Source organism: Platalea leucorodia (assembly GCF_965183815.1).
Source record: "Platalea leucorodia genome assembly, chromosome: 9".
In the NCBI taxonomy this organism is placed as follows: Eukaryota; Metazoa; Chordata; class Aves; order Pelecaniformes; family Threskiornithidae; genus Platalea; species Platalea leucorodia.
This window is the reverse complement of record NC_138831.1, coordinates 47980691-48008366: the sequence shown is the minus strand read 5'-3', so window position 1 is coordinate 48008366 and position 27676 is coordinate 47980691. Positions and strand designations below refer to the sequence as shown.

At 39.1% G+C, this 27676-nt stretch overlaps 1 protein-coding gene across 7 annotated transcripts in view; it reads right to left on the bottom strand.

Moving 5' to 3' along the window:
• Positions 1-27621, bottom strand: part of ASB7 (ankyrin repeat and SOCS box containing 7) — a 31813-nt gene extending 4192 nt beyond the window's left edge. Inside the window, exons 1-6 of one of the 7 annotated variants that reach the window (XR_014229207.1) lie at positions 27507-27621; positions 26580-26677; positions 20955-21051; positions 17488-17748; positions 9848-10453; positions 4724-4833 (exon numbers count right to left, since the gene is read on the bottom strand). Coding sequence is in view for 5 of the 7 variants with exons in the window: in XM_082322076.1 (XP_082178202.1) it covers positions 9844-10453; positions 17488-17698 (821 nt within the window). In the remaining 2 variants the exon portion in view is untranslated. Of the gene's footprint in view, positions 1-4723; positions 4834-9843; positions 10454-17487; positions 17749-19065; positions 19164-20954; positions 21052-26579; positions 26678-26813; positions 26890-27506 lie in introns of those variants that run through there. The other 6 variants (XR_014229208.1, XM_082322076.1, XM_082322072.1 and 3 more) reach the window with 6 other exon arrangements.
• Between the last annotated feature and the right edge of the window lie 55 nt (positions 27622-27676).

Here is a 27676-nt window from a genome sequence, read left to right as displayed (position 1 = left end):
ACATTCAACTGTAACAGGACTAGGCAGTCTCCTTGCAGAGTGAGGCTTTATAAAAGTTATTCAAGGATCGCATGGCACAGTCAAAGATTTTTTTTTTCCCTTCTAATGAAAAGATGAAGCCTTTCGGCTTTGGATGCAGCCACAACCTCGTCAAACAGAGAGATGAAAATATGAGGTAACCACTGTCCAGAGAGGAAAAGCTTTACTGACATCCCACGAACTTCAGAATTTCTGGCAAGGGTTTTCCAAAATAACCGGTTCCTTTTCAAACTCATTCTTAACAGGAAACTGCTCAAACACCTTGAAAAACGGTTCCCCATGCAACATAACATAAGAAAGATGAATCTAGCATTGTATCTGAAAGTCGCCAGCAATGGATCCCAAGGAAGACGGAAAGAAAGAAAGAGCAGAACAACAGACATTGAGAAATCCTGTCCCAATATACCCTTCTAGCTTTCAGCACCGGTGCCTTTGGGCCTTCCTAAACCAGAGATTGCATGCAGATCTACATCTTTAATAGCTGTGAATGGCCTGCCCTTTGTAAATCTGTTTAATGTTTTTTGAACCATTCATACTTTCAGTATCCAAAACATCCTGTGGCAACAAATTTCACAATATAATTAGGCGTTGGCTGGAAAACTACAAAGTGCTTTTATTTATTTGAGATCTGCTTCCTGATCTCTTCATTGCGTGCCTACCATTCTTTAAGTTACAAAAAAAATAACGAGTAATTGTTCTCACGCCAGTCATGATTTTACATACCTTTATGTTAATCTCCGTCCTCCGCTCATTCTTGGTACCTCTTTCCAAAGCTGAAGACATTTGCTCTATTTAATAACCTCCCACCACGGGAACCACTCCAAACCTCTGACCAAACTAGCTGCCTGCCTTTGTGCTTTTTCCTCATTCTGCTATATCTTTTTTGAAATTACGCTAATAACACATGGAGGGTGTGCTGATCAATATTTTGATCATCGACTTAACTGTGTCATAGTCTGGGGAAAAAAAAGCTTACACAGTTATGGCACCTGATGCCCGTCCAAGTCAAAATACTTGGCACCACAAACAATGTAGGTGCTTACGCTGGTATCAAGATAATCTGTCGCCAACGGAGCAGCTTACTGCGGTCTTTTATTATCTGTATAATTATTCATGGTAAAAGACAGTGCTTGCTTTTGCAAAGAAAGGCATGGCAATTTTATTGAGCTGACTGCTTGAATCAATCATTTCTTTAAAAAGCAGTACAAAACAACAAAAGCAACTTTAAATAACTTAGATGGGCGTTTCCAATTAGCTTTCCTGAGCTGCCACCAATTACGGAGGACAGGACGTATTTGAAAGAGGAAATGCCTTCTGTCCAGGGCTCGACGCGGGCAGGCTTTACGGTGGACAGTAGTAGGATGCTGTCAGCTCACCGGGCACAGACCTGTTCGGAGGAGACGGGAGGGTTTTCCTCACCTGAGCCAGCCCCAGAGCTGGCTCCAGAGCCCGTCCCTTCTTCCATCCTCCTCCTAGTCCAGCAACAAAGCTTCCATCAGCTAAAGAGATGCTGACATTATGAGTTTATTAGACTTTCCTGGTAAGCACAGAGTAAAGAGATTATGAAACTATTTCCTCTTTTCTACTTTGGGCATTTTGTCCGTGGTTTCAGTTACCCTTTATAGCGAGTTCCTCCTTTTTTCCCCCTGCATGGGTTTTTCTATAGAAATGGACTGACAGACAGGTATACACTAGGATTTATCTTAAGCACTAAAATTATCCAAGGTAAGCTAGCAGAAGTAATGCACGAAAATAGTCTCAGTCTGTTTTTAAAGAAATTAGACTTGAAATTAAAGAACATAAAAGTTTGAGTTTCCTTCATATAAGCTTAAAATACTTTTATTATACTTATCACCACAGTATCTAAATGTCAATTTATTTTTAATTATATCCTTCAGCCATGACTTAAAATACAGATCATTAGTTACTTTGTCCACTGGTGGTTTCTTCTTAGCAATTTTTTTTTTCCCCCCACTGAAGGAGTGAATTTATACAACTCTGACAACAGCCAAATGCTCAAGCTTCTGGGAAAGAAAAGTTACTTTTGATAAGAAACCAAGCAGAGGAATCTTTACGGTCATAAAGAAATAGTTCTAATGCTTTAAATGTGTATGCAAACAGGGTTCAGAAAGGATGCACCTTTTCAAAAGTTAACTGCAAAACAGCAGCATTAGAGGGTATAGAGGACTACAGATCTCTATGTGTATTTTCTGTAGTAGAGTACACAATAATACAGCTATGAGACATTGATTTCTGGTTTCAGAAATGAATGCCTTTTAATTAACATCCTACGGGTTTTTTGAGAACAAAATGGAATCGACAACTTAAAATACCCAGAAGAAATTGGTCACCAGTTCATTCAAAAAGACCCGATTATCAAATGTATGACATTTTCCCCTGATAAGCCTAAAAATATTTCCTGGGAATGTGTTAACAATGGACATTTCCAGTGTTAAGCACCGGTTGCTACATCTAGTGGCTGTTAGTGTCTTAGGTCACGCCTTGCAAATTCCAGGGTTATTAATGCATTTGTGATTTATTAGAAACGGTGTCTAGAACACTTACTCATTCTTGGTTGCATCTGAATGACAAAGGGAAAAAAAAAAAAAGGATTACAGACTGATGTCAGTGAACCTTGGTTTGGCAAGTGAAAAATGTTATTAGTAATTTGGCAAAGTAAGACAAGTTAAATGATGAATAAAGTTCTATTTGAAAACGATTAGGAAGTAGCAACTTTGGTTATATCCTGCATCAAAAGTTTGGAAAGTTGTTTAGGCAAATAAGCTAGAAAAGAATTAAAAAAAGAAACAAACAAAAACCCACAAACATAAAAGGTAAGATTCACCTAATTACCACTATAATGCAAACCGGTGACATAAAACTATTGATCGCCTTAAAAAAAAAAAAGCCCAACACATCCCTGGTCGGGTCTCCAAGGGACACCTTGGTGACGGCAGTGCTGTTATTCTGGAGCAGCGGGGTTATTGTTAGGCTCCCGCACAACCCCAGTTACCATCGGCAAACACCTGCTGCTGCTGTAGAGCTGAAGCTTTGTTAACGTGCTCACCCGAACAAGTTAGATACTTCAGTCGACTTATTTTGCAGGCTTTATAGCGATTATCAAATAAATTAGAAGTAGTAATGACAGGAAACAGAGATGTATAGTTCATCCTTTGTCTTCCACAGCTCATGCTACGTGCTGTAATGGAAAGCAGAAATCCCCACCAACGCACTTTTTGTGTATAGTTTCCCAAACATGACAGAAAAGTTTCTTCCAAACAGAAGAAGTGTAAAACATAGATTTATAAAATAAAGAGGAATTGCTTTTTGATTTTTTTCTCTCTAGAGGCAGCAGACTTCAGTACGTATAAAATTTAAACATTTTCCCAACTCACTTCAACTAACAAAGTAAGTTCCTGAGCTTTTTTTTTTCCTCCTTAAATAATTAATAATTATTTTTCTTTAAATAACTAAATAAGCCTTTTAAATTATTATTAATACATTGGCCTTCTCTGGTAAAGCAAGGGGAAAAAAAAGCATGTTTTAACAGCAAGAAATTATTACAATTAATCCTGAATTTGCACTCAATACTCCATTCCTTTCCTTTTTGCAGTTTCAAGATTTTTCTGCTAGTCTATCTGGCAGTTTGCTGTTCTATCCCAGAGACAGACAAACCTTACATTTAGGATTTGCTCCCTATACAAAGGACTGTATGCCATCGTTACAACTGCTCCGCAGCTTATGCGTTTAGACCTGTGCCTGCCTGTTTTTCCTATGCAGACCATGCTCCCCAAGAAATAAACCACTAACTCACCTAACAGGTCTATATTTAAGGATCATTATGGCGTAATATTAGACCTAGTACCTCTGATGGCACTGATTTTTAGGGACTCTCAGCCAGTTTTAAGCAAAAGCATTGTAAAGGTGGAAAGGGGGAATCCCTACCAGCTTCCTCCACTGAAGATACAAGAGCACCTGTGCAAAGCAAAAATCATGAACTGACCTGTTCTGTTACACAAGAAAAAAGACTTAGGAGTAACTGAAATTAATACGCTTGTAGGTGGCAAGAAGATCCTTTCTGATGTATTGTTCGACCTACTAAAAAGAAGTTCGTTTAGAAGCAAACAATCAGTGTCATTGGTTTGAAGTGGATAGGCAGTTTCTGAAGAAGCTAAAAAATGAAGAATAACATCAGTGACATATTTCGGAAGCCGCCCACAGTTTTCTCTGCAATATTAATACATTTCTCTAGAAAAAAGCTTACAGTGGTATTTCTCAAACTGAGCCTCTGCCTCCCCTGGGAATTGTGAAAGGCTGAAAACAGTAGCAAGAAACCATTTGGTAGTTTCTTTTTAGCTACAAAGGAAACTTAAAAATAAAAGTTTTGTGAAACGTTAAAAAAAAGTTGAAACCAGGCTGACGTATGGCTGGCAGCAGCTCAGTTCCTCTAGAGTATCAGAATAAGTATTTATATCCACAGCTAACTATTAAATCCATCCCTTATTTCACAACTGTGAAGGAACTCAGCTACTGCCAGCAATTAAATTTAGTTACGATTTTGTTGGCTTGGGGGGGGGGGAAGCGGGGCGAGATTAAAAAAGATAATTTAACTTATCAACTGGAAACTCACACCCACCCGCCGAGAAACACATTGATGAGGATGCACAAACAAACAGGATCATACCGAAAGGATGCGATCACCTAGTAAATGGCTGTGCTGAGCTGAACGGGAATTCAGCTGTTCATTGCAATAGGAGTAGGTCTAACAGTTTAGGAAATGCATTGTCTTGTACTCTGTAAAAAACAACAGCAGAATAACTAGAGAGGATATTTAGTTTTCCAGCATTCAAAATGCCAAAAAAATCCAGTATTAAGAATCTGTAAGTCTGAAATATTAACAAGACACGCAGGGCTGAATATAGAAAGAGAAAGAGAATTACAGAGTGTTCATTGAGAAAGTGAACAAACCCCTTGAATCAGTACCTAGCTCAACAGGACAAAGAGAGCTTTTAATTCAACTGGATATCATGCAAGTTATTTTAAAAGTTCTAGTTTAATTTTGCATTCAGTATGCTTCTGTTAGAATACTTGAGCTTGAAGTATGTTTTCATTGCTGTTTGAAAACTAATTCTCCACAATGAGTTTTAGATGTCTATTAAATTTCCGTATTTCTGGCACAGAAAACACGTACCAAGGAGGAGCGTATTTTGGACTGAAAATTTTTATATGGAAAAGCAGAATGCCAGTAAAGCTCAATGTTAAGTATAACAGGTGTATTTCACAATGAAATTGATTTGAATATGCTTGTATAAGATTTTTTTTTTTTAATATTTTGTAATGTTTCTATAAATTCAGTCTTACTGAAACTGCTATGGAAATTCAGCTAGGAATTTCAATACCGTAATGTTTCTCTATTTTTAGGCGACAGTAAGTAAAGTGCTCTGAACAGAAAGACAGGCTTAAGGTGCATTATTACACTCTTTTTACATTATAACAGAGTACAGCATAGGCGTGCAAATGGGAGTAGGGGGTGGCTGTACCTTACATGCCACGTATAAATTCTATATTTTAATTTTTTTTTTTACATAGGCCTCTTCAATAAACTCTTCCAAAGTATACATCTGTATATACATATATAAAAATGATTCAACTGCTTAATATAAACAGTCAACTGCACTACGATTTAGCAGCTACATTTTTCAATATCACACTAGGCAATTCTGAGTTGAGAGTTAAACAATTATTTGAAAGGTACCTTCCCTTTTTCTAGAAGGAAAGAAATTAGGCTATGTCTTTACAAAGGTATCAAAAACTACACTGGTCTTTAACAAATAGGTACCTGCAATCTGCAGAAAGTAACCATGATTCAGATGGTATTTGTTTACCAATGATCCAGCTAAAATGAAAACTATAAAATAACCCTCCTACCCTAGTTCCCTGCATAACTCTGGATGACAAAGCAGACCACATTCATTAGTGCAAAATTTCCAGCAGCACCCAAGGAAGCAGACAAAGCTTGCAATTCCAGTAAAGTTCTTCTATGTTATAACAAACATGAAGATACTGTTTCCTTTGCAATTATCCACGTAATAAAATATGTAGAAAGCTACTTAATTCACTATGACACTTCTGTATTCATAAAAGTTTAAACTATGCGGAGACCCTTTAAAAAACATTCTTCCAGTTAAAAAAAAAAATCCTAGTGAAAAGTTATCTTTATTTAGCAAAGGAAGAGACAAAGAATGTATAAGGATTTCCTTTACAGGACTTCTGTCTAAATTTTTCTGCACATTTACAGTGCTATATAAATTCTAAACACAAAATTACACTCTAGTCAAAGCCAAAGATTCGCCCTTTGAAAAATTAAAGAGAGGAATGCAGAAGAAATATTTGTAGTTTAATTCATTTGGTGACCTTTAGATCTTGTTCCAGATCTGAAATTAGTTCTTCGATACCTGTTAACACACATGTCATATTACACTACTGTGGCCGTATCCATTTACTTAGCTATTTGCCTCGACACAGACAAGCGACTCGCATAGCTAGTCATAGACTCTCTTGTCCGCTACGTTATCTGAACAGTGATTAAATTAAAGGAGAGCTACGGGGAAAGGCTGAAGCTTTTTTTATTCCCCTTTTCGAGATCATAATTGAATTTCTAGTATCTTAAAGAAAAATACTTAAAGGTTTAAATAAACTAATACTTGCATTTTTTTTCTACTGCCAGCATTCTCTTTATAAGTTTTAATATTCTCAAATCCCATTCAACTTCAGCTTCAACATAAATCATTCCATCCAGGACTGTAATTGCACATTTTAATTCTGTAGACATACACACTACCAAAAAAAAAGTCTATATGTATCTCTGTCTTCATATATACTATATACAAGCATCTATTTTAATTTTGCATTAGTGTATTCCAAGCTTAACCCATTGACATTCCTGAAGAGGCAGGTTCAGATCTCATAAAACTGAAGCATTATACTGAACTGCTCCAAAACAACTCTTTATCAGGTGATCTCAGGCACTATGGTGGTTGCCAGTAAATGTTTTTTTGAGTAGGAAAGTGTAATACAGATAAGGAAAAGGAAGGTGATTAATAAAATCACTGAGCAATTTTCATCTTCAATAGTTTTTTCACAGGGAGACTTTACTCATTTTTGTATTGTAAAAAAGAAGGGAGGGGAAGACACGAGTGACCATCTAAACACCAAGTCAACAGCACACTCATTATGAAAAGTTTTGTTGTTCCTAACTTCTAGCTTCGTGCTTAAATCCTGAGACACAACTACAGAATAACTGCCTTCCTCTTGGAATTATTCTAGGAGCAAAGGAATCTCTGTAACCAGGAAGAATATCAGACCTTCAGGTTAAAACCCAAACCCCAAAATCCAATATCTTCTTGCAGACTCTCAGGGCCAATACTGAGTATTTCTGAGAGCTTCGTTTCGTGCCTGTTATTCACAACCGGGGACCTGGGCTAAAGGTTGCGATTATCATCGATTACAATACCTACCAAAACAAAAAGGAATTCACATATGATGTTTTCTGAGGAACCAAAATTGTACAACTATGTTTTCCGAGTATAGAAAAAAAATAGCTACTTGTATCTTACATGTAGACTGCTAAGTAATATCCCATTTATATGAAGCATGCAACTGCTTTCCCTTGAAGACACAGATCGGTTTGATAACTTTCATAATTCACATATATTAATCTTTAAGCTTAAAAATTTTCATCTATTGCAAAAGTAAAAACTAATTCCTGTTTTACTATCAAATATACTCTTCAAAACTTCAGATGCACATATAAAACTTACAGCTATGGATTTCTATATTAAGAGCTTAGTATAATGTTTAGTATAATGTTCAAATAAACAAACTAGAAATTCCCATTAAGCCCTACGACCAAGGCACTGGTACCAACCACAAGAGAGAATTTCAGGAAGACTTCCACTAGAGGAATTCTCTAAAAATTTTGTAAATTTTTCTTCTAGTAGATACATATTGCAATAGACTCAGAAACAAGATTCTTCCCCGAAATGCTACAGCGTGAGGGCCTCAACAGTTCCCTGTACAGTCTGATCTACTTGGGAACTCTGCTACCAAAATCCCAGCTTGCTCTTTATCCGTTTCATCTCTCCTACACCACCTTATTAAAGTGATTATTCATGAAAACCATGGAAGACAGTGTTTGGATATTTATAATAAGGGCAGCAGAGTCTGCTTATGGCTGTTTGTAAACATATATTCATAATAATTTTGCTCAAAAGCATAAAGCTGAAGTGTTTTTGTCAGCACTGGTCCTCCCTGCTTTCCCAGTTCTCCCTCCATCAGCACAAAACTGGGATCGTTCCCACACTGTTACACTGGCCACAAATTTAAGCTACTTTTTTGTAGCAGAATTTATTTCTCACTTAACACGAAACCCTTAAGGTATGGAATCTGCAACCTGAAAGTAAGCTACAGTACCGGTTTCCAACCTTCTGAATTAGTCTTTAGACATCAAGGAAACACTTAAGCAGCTCATGCTTACCGGTACATTCTAAGACTGTGAAAACTCACAAGTATTATATCATCTAATAACAACGCTGGCGGTGCTGCTATATAGTGAGACGTTTCCAAAAACGAAACCAGAAAAGTGTTTCAATGAGAAGGGGCAGGTGAATTAAAACAAAATCTATTAGTTGCTTGTATTTCTTATTATCAATTTCCACCTTTCCAAAAATTCTCTTTAGATTTCAGATAAAAGCAAAAATAACACCACAAATCATGAAGACAAAAATGAAATTCCAAATGCTTATTTGTGTCAGCTACTGACAACAGATCTTGGCTGATTCACCCCCAGCCCACACTGAATTTCAGGTTTTTTGCAGAGTATATAGTGTACTTAATTCTCTTTAAAACTACCACATGCAAAAAAATAAAAGGAACCGTAGGGGGAAAAAAGGATATATGAAATACCCCACCCTCTGTAGCACAAAGATCATTGGATGACAATTTATCAGGCCATCTTAACATGTTTGAATTAGCAAACTCCTGCTAATTGCTAATCAGCAATTCCTAAATGCTTTAGGCAATACTATAATTATGAAACACTACTATAGCATTCAATGTTGAATGAGGAAGAGAAAACTTTCAGTAGATCTAGTACACCAAAAACTGATAATCAAAAGTGACCAGAACATTACGAGCCTAATACTTTTTTTAAATATCAGAAGTCATGACGAGTTCAAATCTCTTTCATATTTCAAAGACATCAACAAAATCAAATCAAAGCCACACAGCACACAAAACCCCTGCAAGTTGCACAAATAAACTATGCCATTTGGTTGTCTGGTGCAGGGGAGAGAAGGAGAGAAAATGTGGGAGAACACAAAGCAGCAAAAGCTCTTTTCTGCCCTAGTCATAGTGCCAGATGAAAAAGCCAGCAACTGCAGAGTATTTGCACGGCAATTAAAAAAAGCAAAAGACACTAAAAAACCCAAACAAACAACAAAACCCCAAACCCCAAACATCTTATGTGCTAAGGCCATTAATAAAAAGAGATTTTACAGTTCACTTTTTTAAAATGAATGCTTCCTGTAGATATTTAAACAAAACTAATTTAAACAAAATATACTTAACATTAGCACCTTTGCCGAGTAAGAGATTCCCAGTATCACAATCCCTTCACCTTCCCAGAAACTTTCTAGTGCATTTAAATAGCATCAAGGGGCAGAGAGGAAGCATTTTTTTCTGGGGCTAAATTCAAAGAAGGCTTTTAGAGGACATTGTGTCCTGTGATTAACTTCTCTTACATACATACTTGTCACTTCTTGTAAGAAATCCAGACAGGGTCGGCTACTTCCAGAAATACTTATTGAAACAGCCAGTGGGGTCTGTCCTTCATAGTTCCTTGTGTTAGTGTCTGCTCCGTAATTATACAACATTTGTGCACAAAGCACATCATCTCTAAGAGCAGACAAGTGTAAGGGTGTCTGTCCATCTTCCAAGCGACCCAAGTTTGTATCCGCCCCTCTCTGAAGGAACATTCGGCAGTAAGAGTGATTGCTTTTGATCACAGCGTATCGTAACAGGAAACCATTTTGAATGTCGATGTTGGCATTGTGATCCAGAAGGATTTTCACACAGCTTGACCTCTCTCGGATAATGGCCAGCTGAAGCGGTGTAGTACCTTTATCACTGAGCGGATCAACCTCAGCCTTGAACTCCAACAGGAGCCTGACAAATGAGTCTCTGCCATAGTGGGCTGCTACATGGAGGGGAGTCCAACCATCGTTGCTTTTTGCATTAATAATGTCACTTCTATATTCAGATTCCAACATCAAGCGTGCAATCCTCGCTCGGCCATGCATGGCTGCATAATGCAGAGCAGTGAAGCCTCCAATTAAGTCCTTAACTGTGGGATCAGCTGAAGTTAAAATAAAATTAAAAAATAATTAGAAGGCATTACAGTAATCCAGTGCTGCAGAAAAATAATCAAACGGTTGAATGTTAGTCTTTTCAGGCATAGCATGACAGGATTTTTTTGCACTTCAAACTAATTCTTGCTTTCATGAACATGCTATTTTTAAGTTAAATTATATTTAAGAAAGAGTTAGGCACAAAAAAAGACTTCTTTCATATACATATGTTTCCATTTGACAAATAGTTTTCCACATCTTCCTAGCACTCTTAGGCTAATTACTCAAATCTTTCTGTCCATCCAGTTTTCCTCCAGAATATTACATTTCTTTCTCAATGTTCAACTTTTTTATTTTCCCTTGTGTTGCTTCTTGGTCTTAAAAAGAAGCATGTGTAGAAACATCTGCTGTCCCAAATTGCGGATGTTTTGTGGTCTGGCAGGATTGTATTGTTTTTAGGGTGTAATACTGTATTAGGTAAAATGTTTCTCTGTGGTCTGCAGGATTTCCAAAGCATGTAGGATATATGTTATTTTAGATTATCTTGATAAAGTCTGGTTTTAATAGATGATAAATCTGTTCTGAATTTATAGTTTTACAAAAATTTAAGATTTTACAAGAATGTAAGCATCCACGTATGGAAGGAGTCAGGAAAAATATTACTGCAGAATACAAGTGATTACACAGATTATTCCTCCCCCCCCCCCCCCCCCCCAAACACAGCACAAAAACTCAGTCTGATTTATGAATTTAAAAATTAAAATAATCAAATCAAATTTACTTAATTTTATTTCCTCAGTACATCCAGACTTCTAAAGCAAGTGACTACTCCCATGTACCATATTAATTACTGAAAGAAAGGCGCCTGCCTCATTACCATTTCTCAGTTAGAGAATAAGTCAGACTGAAAGATTTCTCTGTCCACCATCCATAGGTGCTGCCTGTTGGACACGAAAAGGTACAAACTACAGTTTGGAAGTTTGAGGCACTTTCCTAACCTAAATCTCTTAGCTGGTAAAGAAAGATACTATCTGGAGAAGACACTAGCCTTAAGTTGACATATTTCCAATACTCCTGTGTATCTATTGAAACAACTACTGGGGTCTGTCCTTCACAGTTGCTTGCGGTGTTGTCTGCTCTGTAATCACACAACATTTGTGCACAAAGCACATCATCTCTAAGTGCAGACAAGCGTAAGGGTGTCTGCCCACCTTCCATAACCTTGACAGCCCTACCCTTGCATCCCAGCACGCTGAATTCTTTTTAAATTTCCTCATCTATACATACTGCATTCAGAAGGAAAGTAGCAGTGGTCTAGAAGGGGAGGGGGAGGGAGGGGAAAAAAACAAAAAGGGAAAAAAGAAAAAAGGGACATTGTGACCACACAGGTTTAAAAACAAACTTGGCTGAAGGCTACGAACACCCAAGGCTCACACACACCGCTCAAGAGGAGCACTTGCTCTCCTGTACCACATAGAGAGGACAGAGTTTTCTGCTCAGTTGCCTTCATGCTCAAACAGGAGAGGGAAAGAGGGTGGGAGGCACCAATTTGCGCCTCAAAATTCAGACCTGCTGTAAGTTAAGTTCACAATACAATATAAATTGCAAGCTAGTTTAGTCTGAACACATCCGAACACACAAAGGTACTAACATAAAACAACAGGAATAAGCTTCTCAATATGGACCTGCTGTTACCATATCCAGATAACACACAGAGACGGACATCGTACCAAAATAAAAGGACTGGCAAGAAAGAGCACAGAATACAGCTGCAAAGGTGATCCAGCAACTTTAAGGATTTTTTTTTTTTTTAAATGTAAAGTGAAGATTGAGGGGAGGAAAACAAACAAAACCAGTTGAACATACAAACTGATGCAGCCTGACTACACAGAGAAATAAAATGTGAGAACTGCCTCTCGTGTATAGAATAGGAACCTAGAAATAATGAGAGAAAGATTCAGGAAAGTTTAGTCCCTTAGTAGTGACAGCCCTCCTAGTCTTCTGTGAAAAGCAGAAGTTTCAGTGCTCTGTAAAGTCACACTAACCTGAGTTAAAGTAAGTGATGAAGCATCCACAGGTTGGCAGGAAAATGAAGGCAGTGACTGAATAGGTGGTTCCTAACCTGCACTACGATGATGTCCAAAGCACAGCAAAGAATCAGTACAATCCACAAAGTCATTAAAGACAAAGATACTATTTCAAAGCGATGCTTGCCGCTCCCAGGGTCTCCTTCTTCACACTGCTCACACTATTCTGTATTATCTCCTGACTAGTGATAAATAAAGCGAGTAGCATAAGCGTGAGAATTAAGATGCAGAGGGATGATACATTCCAAGAGACAGAATTAGGGAGAAAGATGTACATAATGGAAAGGAGACAGCAGCAGCCAGGGCCATTTTTCACAAAAAAAGTTTAAAAAAAAAAAAAAATCCATGTTGTGCCTTCTCTCTTCCACGCTGCATAGGGCACGTCAATCATTTCTACCCCCAACGGAGGTGCGGAATACTGCCGCTAGCCTGTTTAGCCTCTGCTATTTCCAAATTCAGTCACATATGCCCCAGCTTTTGCGTGTACATGTATATGCGTTTTTATACAACTTGTTGTAATCCAAACCCAACAATTTACTTGCAACAGAAGGATGCCCTTTACCTATGCTTTTAAGTACCTTGCCATGTCTTCCCTACTCCCAAAATTTCATTGCTTTTGACCACTAAAGTGAACCAAAAAAATACCAAGTCATGTAAGAGAAGTGTCTCAATAAGGACAGGAAAAAAAGCCTCTCAGTTGGATAACAAGCAACGCAAACAACTAACCTTCCAAAAGTAAACCCGGTAGCAAAACCTCATGATAAAAATATTGTAATTCCTGTTAAGATTATGGGTTTCTAGTGAGCTAATAGTACCAGTCTCCCCGTTGATAAGGGAAGCAACTTTAACAAGACCAAAACGCCTGTTGCTATTCAGTCAATATTTTGCTGCCATCTCCTGGAAAGCTTTTGAACTTCACAATGGCTTTTAGCAGAAGTTGGACTGCGTTACGTTGCATACAATTTCCATCCCTTCAGTCCCTGTGTTCGTAAAAGTAACACTACAAAGCTGATGTTGCCTTAACAACTTGGGCTGTTGTGGGGTTTTTTGTTTGTTTGTTTTTTAAAAGGCTTCAGCATTTGTACCATGCTGTACAGTAACCCTCTGCCCTTGAACACAAGCAGGGTAGAAGTGAATCAGAAATGATTCCCAGCTTACCTTTCAGAATCTGCAGAGGGGTAAAAAAAAAAAAAAAGTACCTGGTACCAGCATATTTAACTAGGAAGGGATGAAGCCAGCACTTGCCAGCATTTTTTTATCTTGCCTCCATCCTGACTGTCAAACAATTATTTCTTTTCAAGCTTCCCATTAATTTGGGGAGAGCAGAATCTAGAAACATGAACAGCTGCATTTGGTCACTTCTAATGTTCTTAAATATGAGGCATGATACAACGGCATAAACCTTAAACTGCTTATCAAGGCTACCAAATTACTGCAATCAAGCTCACCTGAGATTGAAAATTTGCAACACTGAATGACATTCAGATTATTTTATTTCATGTTAAAAGTTAGGCACCTAAGCTAGTCTTTTAAACTCCACAGTTAATGAAACTCTTTTCTAATACTGTAATCTAGAGGATATATAGGTTCCTAAACAACAGTCTAACATTTCAGAGTTTCAATTTGCAGCTCAGTGGGACAGTTTCCCTTCTTTCCTGACACTTTCATTAGGTCACTCTATCAGTCTAATCTGGGAAGCCAAGAAAGCAATGCTTCTGGCTTCATAAAGTACTTGTATTATTTCAGGCTTCCTTCCCCCAACTAGGGCTTAATTCTGACCATAAGGTTTGGAAACATGGCTACATATAGCTTCTGTTTTGAATTTTCTAGGACAACATTGATACAAAAGACCTCCAGGAAAGCATTACTGTTCAGACACAGAAACACTTTATGAGCTGGTGTCAGGGGATGAGCATTTGGCATTCTCCAGTTTCTCCAGGATTCTGCGTGACCTTACCAAAATTTAGATACCTTGCAGCCAAGACTGAAAATAAATACGTCTGTTTGGCTACTTCTTTCTGTTACTCTTCAATTTCTAGGAGCTTTAGCGAATCATTTCCTCGCTTTAATACAAGTAACCAGAAACTGTCCCGCTCAATTAGTATTGAGAAGATATCGCCAAGGGACAGCTAACAACTACACGCTTTCAAGACTTCAGCTCGCTGTAACGTTAACAGTGGTGGTTGGGGATTAAGAAAACATAGTTCTTGTCCAGCATTGCATTGTCTGTCTCAATATGGCATTTTGAAAATAAAAAAAAAAGTACACTAAAGGGGAAAAAAGGTTTGTTATGCAAAAATCCAAGATTACTGAAAACTATACTCCTTATTTTTGTGTTGCTTTCCTGTTGAGCTTGGTGACTCTAGATGGTTTCTATGGATGGAAAGAGCTGGCTTCATAGAATCTTAACTTTATTAAAATGAGCAAATACACTAAGGAAGTCAAATTCACTATTTTTCACAAACACTAGGTTTCTCCATGGTTCTGATCAACTTTCTGCACTTCATCACTTGCTAAAGATTATTTATTGTCTGACCTATTACCTCTGTATCTAGTTGGTATTTCTGCTGGCTTCATCCTTTTGTCTGGACTGGTTTTTTATGCATTTTCCCCATCTATCTGTCTCCTTGCTCAGCAGATGATAAAAAGCTTCCTCCTGTTCCACCACCTCCACTCAAATCAGCCAATCTGCATGCACAACGCTGTCCTCTGGCTCTTTTCTTTGCTGGTGAGCAATGATGGAAGAGAAGGAAAAAAGCAAAAGCAGGAGGCGGCCAGGTCATGACTCCCATAAGAAGCTACCTTTTATTTCCAGGTCAGTGACCAGGTTCCTTCTCAGCTTTTATTAGCCAAACTCCATCTCCATCCCACTACCGTGCAAGACTATGTCAGTAGTCTTCCAGCATCTCAGATCTAAGGCACAGCACTCTACCCTCAACAACAGCCCAGTGTGGCTTTCTCATTCCTGTACTATGAAAATATTCCCAGCTCTGCTAAGCTTCATCATCCCTCTAGACAGCCACAACTATCACCAGTCGCCCCTTCCTTCCCACTAACATCACAGTTCCCTCTCTCCCCCAGAACTCCATCCACTCCCTCTCGCTGTCTTCTTTATTACTAATATATATATATGTCAGTTCAATACTGTTTACCATAAAATTCACACTAGAGAATGACTTTTTCCTTCACCCCAATATCATTTTAGTCCACAGGGATTAAGCATCAACATCAAAATAAGCCACTTCTTGAGAGGAAGAAAGGTGGAGACTGTGTGAAGAAAGGTAGACACAAACCTCTCACTAATGAGGAAGGCATGATTAACTCATGCTTTTAAGAGTCAGCTCATTCACTGCTTAATAGCTCATTTGTGACATTATTATGTTTTAAATACTCATTATCTTTTATGCCTCTGTTTTGAGGGAAAACAAGGCAAGGCACAAAACAGTGCCAATTTTCTGAAGTGAGGCTCAGCTACAGGAAAGCTGCCTTAGATGACTAACCCTCACGCTATTTGTTACTCAACTTTCTAGGCCTGGTGATTAAACGCTATACCGCTTCCAGAACAAGAGTCTTTCATTACAGGCAGTTTTCAGGAGGCATGAGATTCAGCTAGTACTTCGTATAGGAAAGAGTAGCAACAAAAATAAAAACAAAACACTGCATCAGCAGCTATTTAATATCAAAAGCTATACAATCAAAATACATAGGAATACACAAGGGTTTGTTTTTTCAGATCATCTTCAAGTTTACAGAGCTAAAACCAACATATTTTGAGATTTACAGCCTAAAACTTTTGAATTATCAAACTGAACGCTTGAGATTATCCACATGTTACATTTAAAAAGTAGAATTTAGTAGCTTTTCCCCACCTTCCAATAAGGACACGAAGGTTTGCCAATATTATATGGTTAGAATCTGTGGTAGGTGTATCAATGGGGCCCAGTTGTTCAGGCTGTATTTCACTACTGCTCTTAAGGAACATACCATTAATTGTGCAAATACCACAGCCTATTAATGCCATTCAATTTTAAGGGTGATCCATACATCTGACAAATATTGCAACACACATAAGGCCTCAGATACGTAAAGCATCAAAAAGATAATTTCAGTTGCCTTGGGACTGAAAACATCTTAGTTCATAATTCATTTGATAAGAACAGCGCTACAATAGAGAATGCTGTTCTTTAAGAGCACTAATCAGAATGTGGAGAACGTCTACTGATTTTTATTTTTCCTCTCTGGTATCACAGTAAAAGATTAAGACTATCCATTTCTAAAACTTTAGGTGGCCTTGAAAGAAGATATAGCAAAAAGAAATTCTGACTGTACCATTTGAAGGGTAATAATCATCACCCAAGCGAGCATATCACTTAAACCAACAAAACGCAATCAGTTCTTGAAATAAAGCTTCACTACGAACAGATGCAGGAGGTGTAAACTCAACTGGACTAGCTGACACTAAAGTCCTTGCACAAAGTGTACTGTTTTCACAAAGTTTAGCAGACTCTGTTAAAGCCTATATGGAAACCTAGTCTTTAAAGCAACTTGTTAACTTGCTTGAGAATTACGAAACAAACTTCCCTAGGATTTCAATTCAAGGACCTGCCTTCCTCTAATAATACGCCCTAAAAGAGAAAAGCCTATAGTGAGTGCTGCAAGTGCATTTAATTTTATAATGACTCCTTCTGCCCTATTTTCATAATGCTTATTCATTCTTTTAACAATTCCTAGGCAATTCTGCGCGGGGGGGTGGGGGGGTGGGGGGAGAGGTATTAAGATATAAAGCTAATCTATTACCTTATTCACAGAGTATGCATCAGAAGTAAATAGAGATGGGAAAAAAAAAAAAATCAGAAGTAGTCTGATACCTAACCAGTGCTGGAAAGCCCTACAATGGAAACTGGGATAGAAAGCTGTGAGATGGGTATCGAGATTTTTCTCTCTAAGCAACTCACCTCCATGTTCAAGAAAAACACGGACACATCTCTCTTTCCCTCTCGCTGCAGAGAAATGAAGTAAGGTCCAGCCATTGGCATCTCGACCATTTGGAGAATATCCTTGCTCCAGCATCTTGCGCACGGTGTGAACATCGCCAGCAGCAACTGCAGCCTGAATCTGCAACTCTTCCTGTAGTTCAGGGTTTCTCCGACAGTGATGGTGTAACATCCTAGCTGAATCTGGCTTTTACAGAAGCGTCATGAGGTCACACTAGTCACCTTGAATCAATATAAAGCATGAATAAATTACAGCTGGAACCAGGAAAGAGATACCTAGAAAAAAAAGTCAGTACTAATGAAAAGCAACGCTAACATTTACTCTCTATATGCAGAGCAAATCTTATACGTAGCATAAAAAACAATCTCACTGTTGCTAGCAAAATCATAGTACGTGGTTCACATCACTGAACTGCAAAAGAAAAGGACACTTACATGTTATAAATAGTAAACATTGTCTTCAGAAACGACAGCATCAAACACCAGTGCACCATTAAAGCACCTGAGCAATAAGCAAAATGAAAAATCTCCAGAACCCAACATTCATCTAAAAATCACAACATGGTTAATATCACTAACTCCAGAGATACTGGTTAAATAGATGCTCTAAACTGTTGCATGAAACAGCACTGCATTGCTAGAGCAACTGAACTATGATAATCTTTTTTTTTCTAGAAATTTATCACCTCTAAGCTTCATTGAAAATATTTTCATATTACTAATATAACCTTTTCCTGTGACCTACTGCACATGAATATTAGTAACACTAATGTTCAAACTGAAAACTTTAATTTTCTTTTTTCTTTTTCTCCCTTTTTTTTTTTTTTTTTTTTTTTTTTTTTTTAAGAGTCTACTGACTGTATTTTGGCTTGTAGACTTCTTTATTAGTGCATAAAGACTGCAAAGAACTTCTATATTCCAAAAATCAAACACAAAGATGATAATACGAGACCTGAAAACACGTAAGTGCAGGTAATATAGCCCTGTCAAACACCATGAGAACATATACCAGAACGATTCAATTTATAATTACCTTGATACAGTATATGAGAGCTGGGCCAAAAGGCTATCCAAAGTAGCCATTGTAAAAGACCCTAGATACAAGCATACATTGGGAAAGAAAGAACTACTATACTCCACGCTCTGTTTGAAAAGTACTCATCTGCAGTTCTACTTGCTACCCAGCTGGGGACAAGAAAAAAATACAGGTATTTAGGGATTCTTCCACAGTACACAAAGTCTGTTAAGTGTTTACATTTTCACATACATTGTGTATCATATCCCATTAACAGGAATTCCTAGAATGGAAAGGAATATCAGAAGAAAGAGAATAAAAGCAGGGTATTAGGTAATGCTGAGCAATAGGAGTCTCAGAAAATATTCAAAAACTGTTGCAATAGGTAATAACACAGAACTAGAAGATAAAAAAGAGAAAGAAAAATGTATTTAGACCCCTGTAAAGTTAACCAAGATTAAAGTACAAGGAAAAGTTCTAAAGACGAGAATGAATTTTAAGCAAAACATAAAATTTACAGCAACCTTGTTTTATTAGGATGTCAACCCACATCATCACCTAAACCTTCTTTTACGTGAATACCATAAGGATTTCCAGATCCTCATGATTCATAGGTCATTCAACAGACACGGCAATCAACTCCCCATATCCCACTGGGCATTTGTTTTCCTGTGATCCAGATATACACACAGACAAGAGAAAAGTAAAAACATCAATCACTGCCATCTTTCCAGATAAAGCCGCAGATATCTATTCACTCTTCTATAATCTAGTTGTGCCCATTGCAAAGAAGTTATTTATCTGCTTCTTGGAGAGATATAAACTCATAATTAACAGGTAGCTACAATGACCCTACTTACATTGCAAATATGGAACTTACATACAGCAAATGCCTGTCTTTGACATTTATAAATGCTTCTTCAATTTACCATGTATGGCAACAATCACTATTTCAGCATAGGGTTATGAAAGAAGACGTTTTGGCTCAATGGGTTATACGTGGCTTAGGTACTGGCTTTGTTTTGTTTTATAGTATGAACTCCATTATCTGACCCTTCCAGAAAAGGGGATTTACAAACCGTCAACTGCTAACTCAATAGTTGAGCTTTGGCAGCATATTCCAAAATCAAACTTGGTTAATCTGATGACAATGGAAGTATTTCTAATGACTCTAATAAGCTTTTGCTAAGCTCTTTTCTAAACTCCAATTAGCACTTCAGAACACGCTCACCTATAAGACAGTGAGCTTGACTTCATTCCGGATCACACCACTGATAGTACTGTTAATGAAATTCCAACTACAAGAACAAGATCTTTCTTTGGATTTACAGGTGAAAACTGACAGCAGAACCTGACTGATAAGCATGAGCCAGGGGGACATCCTTCAAAAAAAAAAAAAAAAAAAAAGAAAAAAAAGTCAGAGCATGGCCCTCTGGCCCTACTTTCTGAATGTATACAAAAGCAAGATATGAAAACTTTTCTCTCAAACTGAGAATATCTGATCAAAAGTTAATATAAACAAACTTTCTACTGCCATTTTTATAGTCCCTTCCTGTAAAAGACTAATACTTGCAAGATTTCACGTGATCCTGAAAATTAAGGTCAAACTAGTTGCTCAAAATGCTACAGAGATAGGATGACTAAACAGATGAAGAGAAATGGGATTTCTCATTTAAGGGGAACAGCAGTATCCCCCCTGGAAATAACCAAGACAGTTGGTTAAGAAAAAGCAAAGCTCTTTATATCACACTTCTCAGCTGGTGGGTATACTTGTAATGCAGCATTATAAAAAGTTGGCATTGGCCCCATATGTTGCATGTGACTAGCAGAGCTTATTCAAATTAGCTAGTACTAAAGTACATAAGTACTAAAACATACAAAGCAGAAGACAAAGTCAGGCGTAAGCAGCTCCTTTTATCACTTGCACAGTTTCTGTAAATATCTACTCTTCTATCTCATCCCTATGGCAAGCAATGAAATTCAAATTACAAGAATACTTAAATGTAACATTAAAGGTTTCAGGATAGTTCTAGGTACACACCAGCTTTGAGAACATTTTCACTTCTGCCTCACAGATCATTTAAAATTCCTGTTTGCAAATCCCCATTTACACCATCAATCTTCGGAGAAGGAAAGGAAGACTACTGGAAGTCATTAGCCATTTGGCACTTAATATTTAATGTTTTGCAAATGTAATCAATCTCATTCAGAACACAGTATGCATTTGGATTGCTACATATTGGCTTTCTCCATGCAAGTAAAAAAGTGAAATGAAGAAGTAGAGGGGGGGAAAAAGATGTACCTATATATTCTTGGTTTTAATGATTGTATAGTGCTATGAAAATGGAGGCCAACAACTACTTAATTGATTTTGCAAGCACAACAGGATAAATTCAATGTGTTCCTGAATTACCTTATAAGAGGTTGTCACTCTTTGATGGATGTCCCACTCTTCATTGTCTTCACTATTCATAATCTTGTGTGCCCATGTGTGTCAAAACCTGCTATCCCTTTAAAAAAATGATATTTCCTATTAGTTGCAAAGAGTAAAAGTGAGGGGTTTACTTACTTTTACTTTGTGCCTGTGCTAGAATGCTACATTTTAATGCAGTTATGCCAGAAAAGGCCCTGAAGTGTTTTTTCTTTCATTATCAGACAGTCCTCCAGAGGTTGGGGTGGGGACAGTTTGTTTCTGCCAGGTGAGGTAAAGGCTACAGAGAATATTTTATGGAAAACAAGAGAAACGAGAGATGCGCTTCCTCTCTGGAGTAAACCTTGAAGAAATGGTCTAAACTCTTCTCTAAGAATTACGCATATCTGCTCCTGCCATGGAACAAGAAGGGATGCAAAGGTGACAGTAGGTATTTCTGCCTGACTGCTCAACATCTCCCTGCAGGAGTCAGATGCCAGGAAAAACCTTCAGGATCCATTTAGCTCCTCCCAACCCATTCTTGTGGGTTTTTTGTTTGGTTGTTTTTTTATTTCCATCCCATCTACGCTTCCCTATCTAAAGAATAAAACCTGGAAACACAAGAGCATTGACTTCTCTGTCCTTCAGCTGGACTTCTAGCACCACCAGATAGTCATCCCTCCCTCACATGACGGATCCAGCTAACACACACTGCGCTTCACAAACAGGTAAAGATACCTTCACGATACAAGCAATACCACCACCTCAAAAAGCTTCACACTTTTCTTCATATATAAAAGCTATCATTTTAGTATCAAAGTTTACCGAATGCCAGTTACAATCCCTATCCAGTTTCCTCCTTCAGACTAGCCCTCCTTATCCTCCTTCCTTGTCATCTGCAGTTAACAGCATCAGGCCCAACGTTTGACCGCTTCTCACAGCACTGGTGAGAGCCCGTGCTCATCAATGTTGTTTCATTAATTCTTTGTACACCTCTATCTGACCTTTCCGTCACTTTGGCTGCAAGCTTCTTCCGACAGGACCCCTTATGTGTGAGCACTGCAATAATATAATGAATAATAAAAGCATTAATTACTTCATTGTATAGCAGACCACACAAAACCAACTGTGACTTGTTTCTCCTGCAAATGAGTTGCGCCAGAACAATTATGTGAAATGTACAGCTTTTAGCTTAAGTTAAAATTTCTGTCACTTAATGCAACATAAAATCTTGCTTTCCCAATGATAGCTCAGAAGAGGAGGATGAAAAAAAAGCTCTCTTCATCCCTCTTGTGCACATTTTCCAAGAGCTTTGCTTCCCAAGATAAAACATACAAGGTCTGCAGATACGCTCACAGCCCTGCACCAAATTGCACTGCCATGACCTAATTTGATCACATTTCTAGCCTTGTTTTTTTGCATAGATGATCAGTGGTTAGTTCACCTTTTTTTTTTTTTTTTTTAATTTTTGCATGATTTTCACTTTAAAACCCACACATTTTTTATTAGCTGATGCAAATTAGAATTGCACTGACTTCACAGACTACAGACAAGGTAACAGATTGCTCCACTAAAAAAGTAACAAGCTTCTTTCCCCCCAAAGGAAAATTAGCTGCATATGGCAAGAGTAAGATCTGCAACTTTAATAAAAATAAGTCATATTTAGTGAAAGTAAAGCTCACTTAACTCAATGACTTAAAGTTTTCTTAAAATACTAATAATTATAGTAGAAGTAGCACACTAAATTAAAAAAAATAAGACAAACATCTTCATTATCTATTGATAATGTCTCATGTTGTCAAAGAGATCTTACTTTTCTACATGAATGTGTCACTTCATTAAAGTCATTGCAAACATCATGTGGAAAATTAATTCCGACATATGCATATACTTACTTTAAAGAAAGTTCAAGGTTGATACTAAAAGCAAGACCTTATATTACGGTATTTTGCTCATTCAGACGGCCTAACAGATAGACCTGATTCCTAAGCTCTAAGATTACACATCCAAGAGCTGAATAAGGACCAGAATTTACTGATGTTAGCCTAACTCTATACAAGGAAAGCATACCATTACACACAACATTCAATATCTAGCATAGACCTAATCAGTGTAGATCCTAGTTGTCTGTGGTTGAAGTATTCCAAGACATTTAAATCAAATAAACAAAAACAAACAAACAAAAAAAAAAAAAGGCAAGCAAGCCCTGTGGAATAAGGATAATCACATTAGCATGCATTATTCTCACAACCCACTTCTCCCACCCATTTCAAAACTCGAACAAGCTAAATGTGTTCTCACTCAAATGGCATTTTAAAAATGGTCAAAATGTGTTTGACAAAGAACCAAATGCGACTATCATCTTCATATGTCACTCAGCTTCCTATTTCAGGAGCTCTTCAGACAAGAGAGTATGGCAAACAGTCATGTTATTATTTGTGTTCTCATATCACAATCATAAAGTTTGCAAATAACGTGAAATATTAAAATTTCACAGAGCCTTATAATCCTGAATATATTTTCTGCTAGATGTTCTATGCTACATCCCAGACAGACATCAAGCGAGGTATCCAAGTGGCTGAGATGAAAATCACCAAGCAACACATGCCAATTGCTGGGTCTGAAAGCAATGAGTTAACAGTGCATGAATCCAAAGCATCACAGAGGAACTGCTACTTCAAAGGAAAGAAGCCTCCACTCTTCATAAGCGATCATTAGAAGTTGCACATTTCTCGTCAGAGCTTCTGTAATGCCATCTTGTAGCTTGGACATCTACATTTAAAATAACTAGAAGAGTTCATCTAAAAGTCCTCCATCAACTTCAGGTGTTTATGATGCTAGATGATGCTGACTGGTGGTGTTATATACTAATAAGCAGCTGTTGTGTTGTTACATTCTGCAGGTGGCTGAAACTGAAGTACAGAGGTATCATTTTACCAACTATTATGCATTTCACAGAGAGGTTGTGAGGTCTGACTTTTGGGCCTGATGGAGAATTAGTGAAATCACCCAGCTCAAGTAACTTCAGGTCTGCAAACCGGAGAGCAAAAGAAGAGACCTCACCTTCAGAAAGCACTGGTAACGCATCAGCTATTAACCATCCCCAAAATTCCCACCCGTACATTGGCAACCTTAACCAGAAGTGGAGCCCAGTGAAGAAAATACCGTAAATCCTTCCAAATCAAGGACCTCAATGCTAGTCCTAAAGCAAGGCCTTACAAATCTTTTTCAGTAGGAAATGCTGCATCAGGTTCGCACAGCCACAACTCTCCTCCCTCAAGATGTGCGCTGACAAACCGCAGGGAGCTTGTGCTCTGCAGCATCCTTGGAGATCCTCTTGTACCAAGCATAACATACAATCTCTCTTCTAACTTACAGTGGTGCTGTTACTAAGTTTTAAACAGTAAAAGTCAGATGAACGCTTAGCCTTAAAAGTAAGTAATAACTCGTAGCAAGTGTTAACGTGCGAGATTTATGTATTTTAACGTGACGTGCTATCATTAAAGAATCCAAACGCCAGTATTTCATAGAATGACAGAAGCAGAAAACAATGCTAGTTCAAACCACATTAAAGCGGTCACTTCAGCCCTACTACTTCTAGCACAGCTGATGAACAAAATGAGTGCTGCTTATAGAGTTTATTTCATTCAACAATCTCTGGAAGACTTATATTTGCTCTGTATTTGTTTTTAATATAGCCTAAAAGAATCCAAGTGGACAAAATTCACTGGAAGACTTCAGCGGACAAAGTAAGTTTTTCACTGTGGTAGTATCATTCTGTAAGCAAAAGCTGGAACAACAGAAAACAGCCTCTCAGTGTCAGCACATTTCCTTTAAGAGTCCAGAATTCACAATAAGGCAAAACAAAACCAAAATGAGTACACAGCCTGAAGAGAAAAAAAAAATTGGATGCGCAACTTTATCTAAGGGGGTAGCCATACTTGCAACATGCTGCATTTCTTCCAGAGATCAAGAGCAGGACTTCAGCACATTGTTTATCTCTGGTCCTTGTTTTGACCATGTGCAAATTTCTGCCAGAAGCTAATTCCCTGATTCCTGTGAACTCAATTCCAGTCTCTGCATCTGAATCAAACTTTGCTGCACTGGCATTTCAGATTAGGAAGGAGCTTCACAAATAAAATGAAAACTTACATTTCCTTCCGTGAATAAATCCTGAAGACCTTATGACTTATCGGCACCAAGAGGTGTCCTGTTGGAGTAGCTACATTAATGCAAGCCCCGACGTTAGATGCGCCGGATGGGTTGTAAAGAGGGTGTTATAATAAACCGAGTTCGGATGAAACAGGTGTGCCATAACTGCACCGGTAAGTTTGTACCAGTGGACATCTGTCTTGCCTATTAGCATAAAAATCCCTCCTGCAATCACACTGGGCATGTCCACATGTTCCACTATTACTCGTGGTTTTGCAGTATGCTATCAAAATAACATGGAATATTTCTTCCCTGTACTTTCAAAATGCATCTCCAAATGTGTTGCACTTGTGTTACGGGGGGGGTTTCTATTTAATCTTTGACATGTAGCAGCTACTTTTTATCATGTGCTAAAGACACCTATATTAGAAAAATCATCCACCCCTGACCAAGATTGTTGGCAACAGGTACTGCTCCTTCCCCTGCAACTACTGCAAAAAAATAATTTCTTGCTGACAGTGAAAAACATTCTGGTACAGTCAATGACATCTCTGAAAACACGACAGAGACCAGGGGGACCTATATAGAGGATATATTTGCCAAAACAACACAAACTCATCTACATTTGAAACGGATTAGAATGGATTCAAGACAGACACTGCATTAAAAGAACACGCAGAAACTCCATTATTTGGAGCACACTAACAGCAGGATGCAGAAACAGCCTGACTGACATCATTCGCCCCCCCACTCTCTCTCCTTCTAGAACCCATCTCTTCATCTCACCACGTAAAACAAGCAATTCTCCCTACGAACTGCTCCCCCCCGAAACCAAACCCTCCTCCTACCAGCAGGATTCAGTTTTTGACGACTCCTTTCATTTTTTCCCTGAAGCACGTAACAGTATTATCTTCTTCTGTGATCTCAACCCGAAAATAAGTACTTGTAAACAAACACCATCCAATTAAATGAATTTCAATTTCTGCAGCTCCGTTACAATACAAAAAAACCTGACCCACGCAAAAGTTAGGTACGACTAAATCAACATAATACAATTACCACGACCTACTCCAATAAAGATTTTAGAATCAGAGCAGAAACAAACGCAGTGTTGAACCCATAAATTTCTGAAAAAGCTTTAGGAAAAGACCCTTTCAACTACTGAAAGTGAAGTCATTTTACGTGATATTCCTGAGATGAGGAGACACAAAAAAACATTACGTAGCCATTCATAATCAAAATAATGTTTGCAGATTAAATTTAGAAAATGACAAAGCGCTACAAAAAGAAAGAGGAACTGTGCTTCAAATGGGCTTCAGAGCTTTCAAACTTTTAAAGCCCGAAAGCAAGCAGGTTTTAAGGGAACAAAGAAATCTAATGCTACCTATTCAAATCCATCAAAAACATAACAAGAGGCCCCAATCCCAGCCAAACCATGTGTCTAGGATGATTTTGAGAGTCTACAGGAATTATCACCTTTCTGGGGGTTTTTTTTGAGTGCTGTTTTCTCTCTTCTGTCTTATTTTGTTCTTTGGAGTCACAATTTTTTAATTCTCCTTTAAGGCAGCTTAAACCTAAAAAATAAAAGTAGAACTGAGCCACACAATGACATAAAAGAGAGAAACGGAGAACAAAAGTGATTAATACCAAAGCAACAGCAGGTCGAAATAGGAAGAACCTTCAAAAATTAGGAAGGAAAGGGTTATTTACCTAAATCGGGATCTCAACTGGAAAAAGAGGGGCACTCTCTCGGGATGCTAAGGAGTTGGAGGGACAACAACGGCAGGACCGCTACCCTGTCAAGCCAGCTCCTCCCGGGAACTGAAGTGAAAGGCAAGTACTGAAGAATGGGACAGGAAGTAACCCAGAAAGCAGAGCTGCTGGGAAATTAAAATCGCTCCCTTGCAGGAGTTCACGCTTCAGGAACCGTCAAGCGCACACACAAAAAAATAAAAGCCGGCCAAGCCCCGGCGCGGAGTTTCAAGGCCCGGCGGCGGGGAAGGCAGGGCAGGGCCCCGCCGGGGTTGGGGAAGCGGGGGCCGCGCTCCGGAGGGCCCCTCCGCCCGGGGAGCCCCCCACGGCCGGCAGCCCCGAGAGCACGGCGGCGGGCCCGGAGCCTGCCTGCCTACCCCCCGCGGCCGGCGGAGACGGCGGCGGACCGAGCACCCCCTGCCGAGGCGGGGGGGGGGGGAGTGGCGGGGACCGGGGGAGCCCCCTCACAGCCCGCGGAGGGGCAGCGGGGCGGAGCAGGCCGGCGGCGCGCCCCGCCGGAGGGGCTGCCCGGCGGCGGCGAGGGGAGGCCCCGCGGCGGGCCATGGGGTCGCGCCCCCCCCCACCGCCCTTTCCCTTCCCCCCATGAGGGAGCCTGAGGGCAGACGCGGCTCCGCCGCCCGCGGCCGTTACCTGTCTGCCGCCGGCGGGGCCTGGGGGGGCCGGCGCGGGCCGGTGCGCGGCCGCCCCCCGCGCTGGCGGCGGCGGCGGGCGGGGGGAGCGGCGGGGCCGGCCGCGGGAGGGGGCCGAGCCGTGTGGGGACACTTTGCACCGAGCCGCCCCCCTCGGCTGGCGGCGGGGTC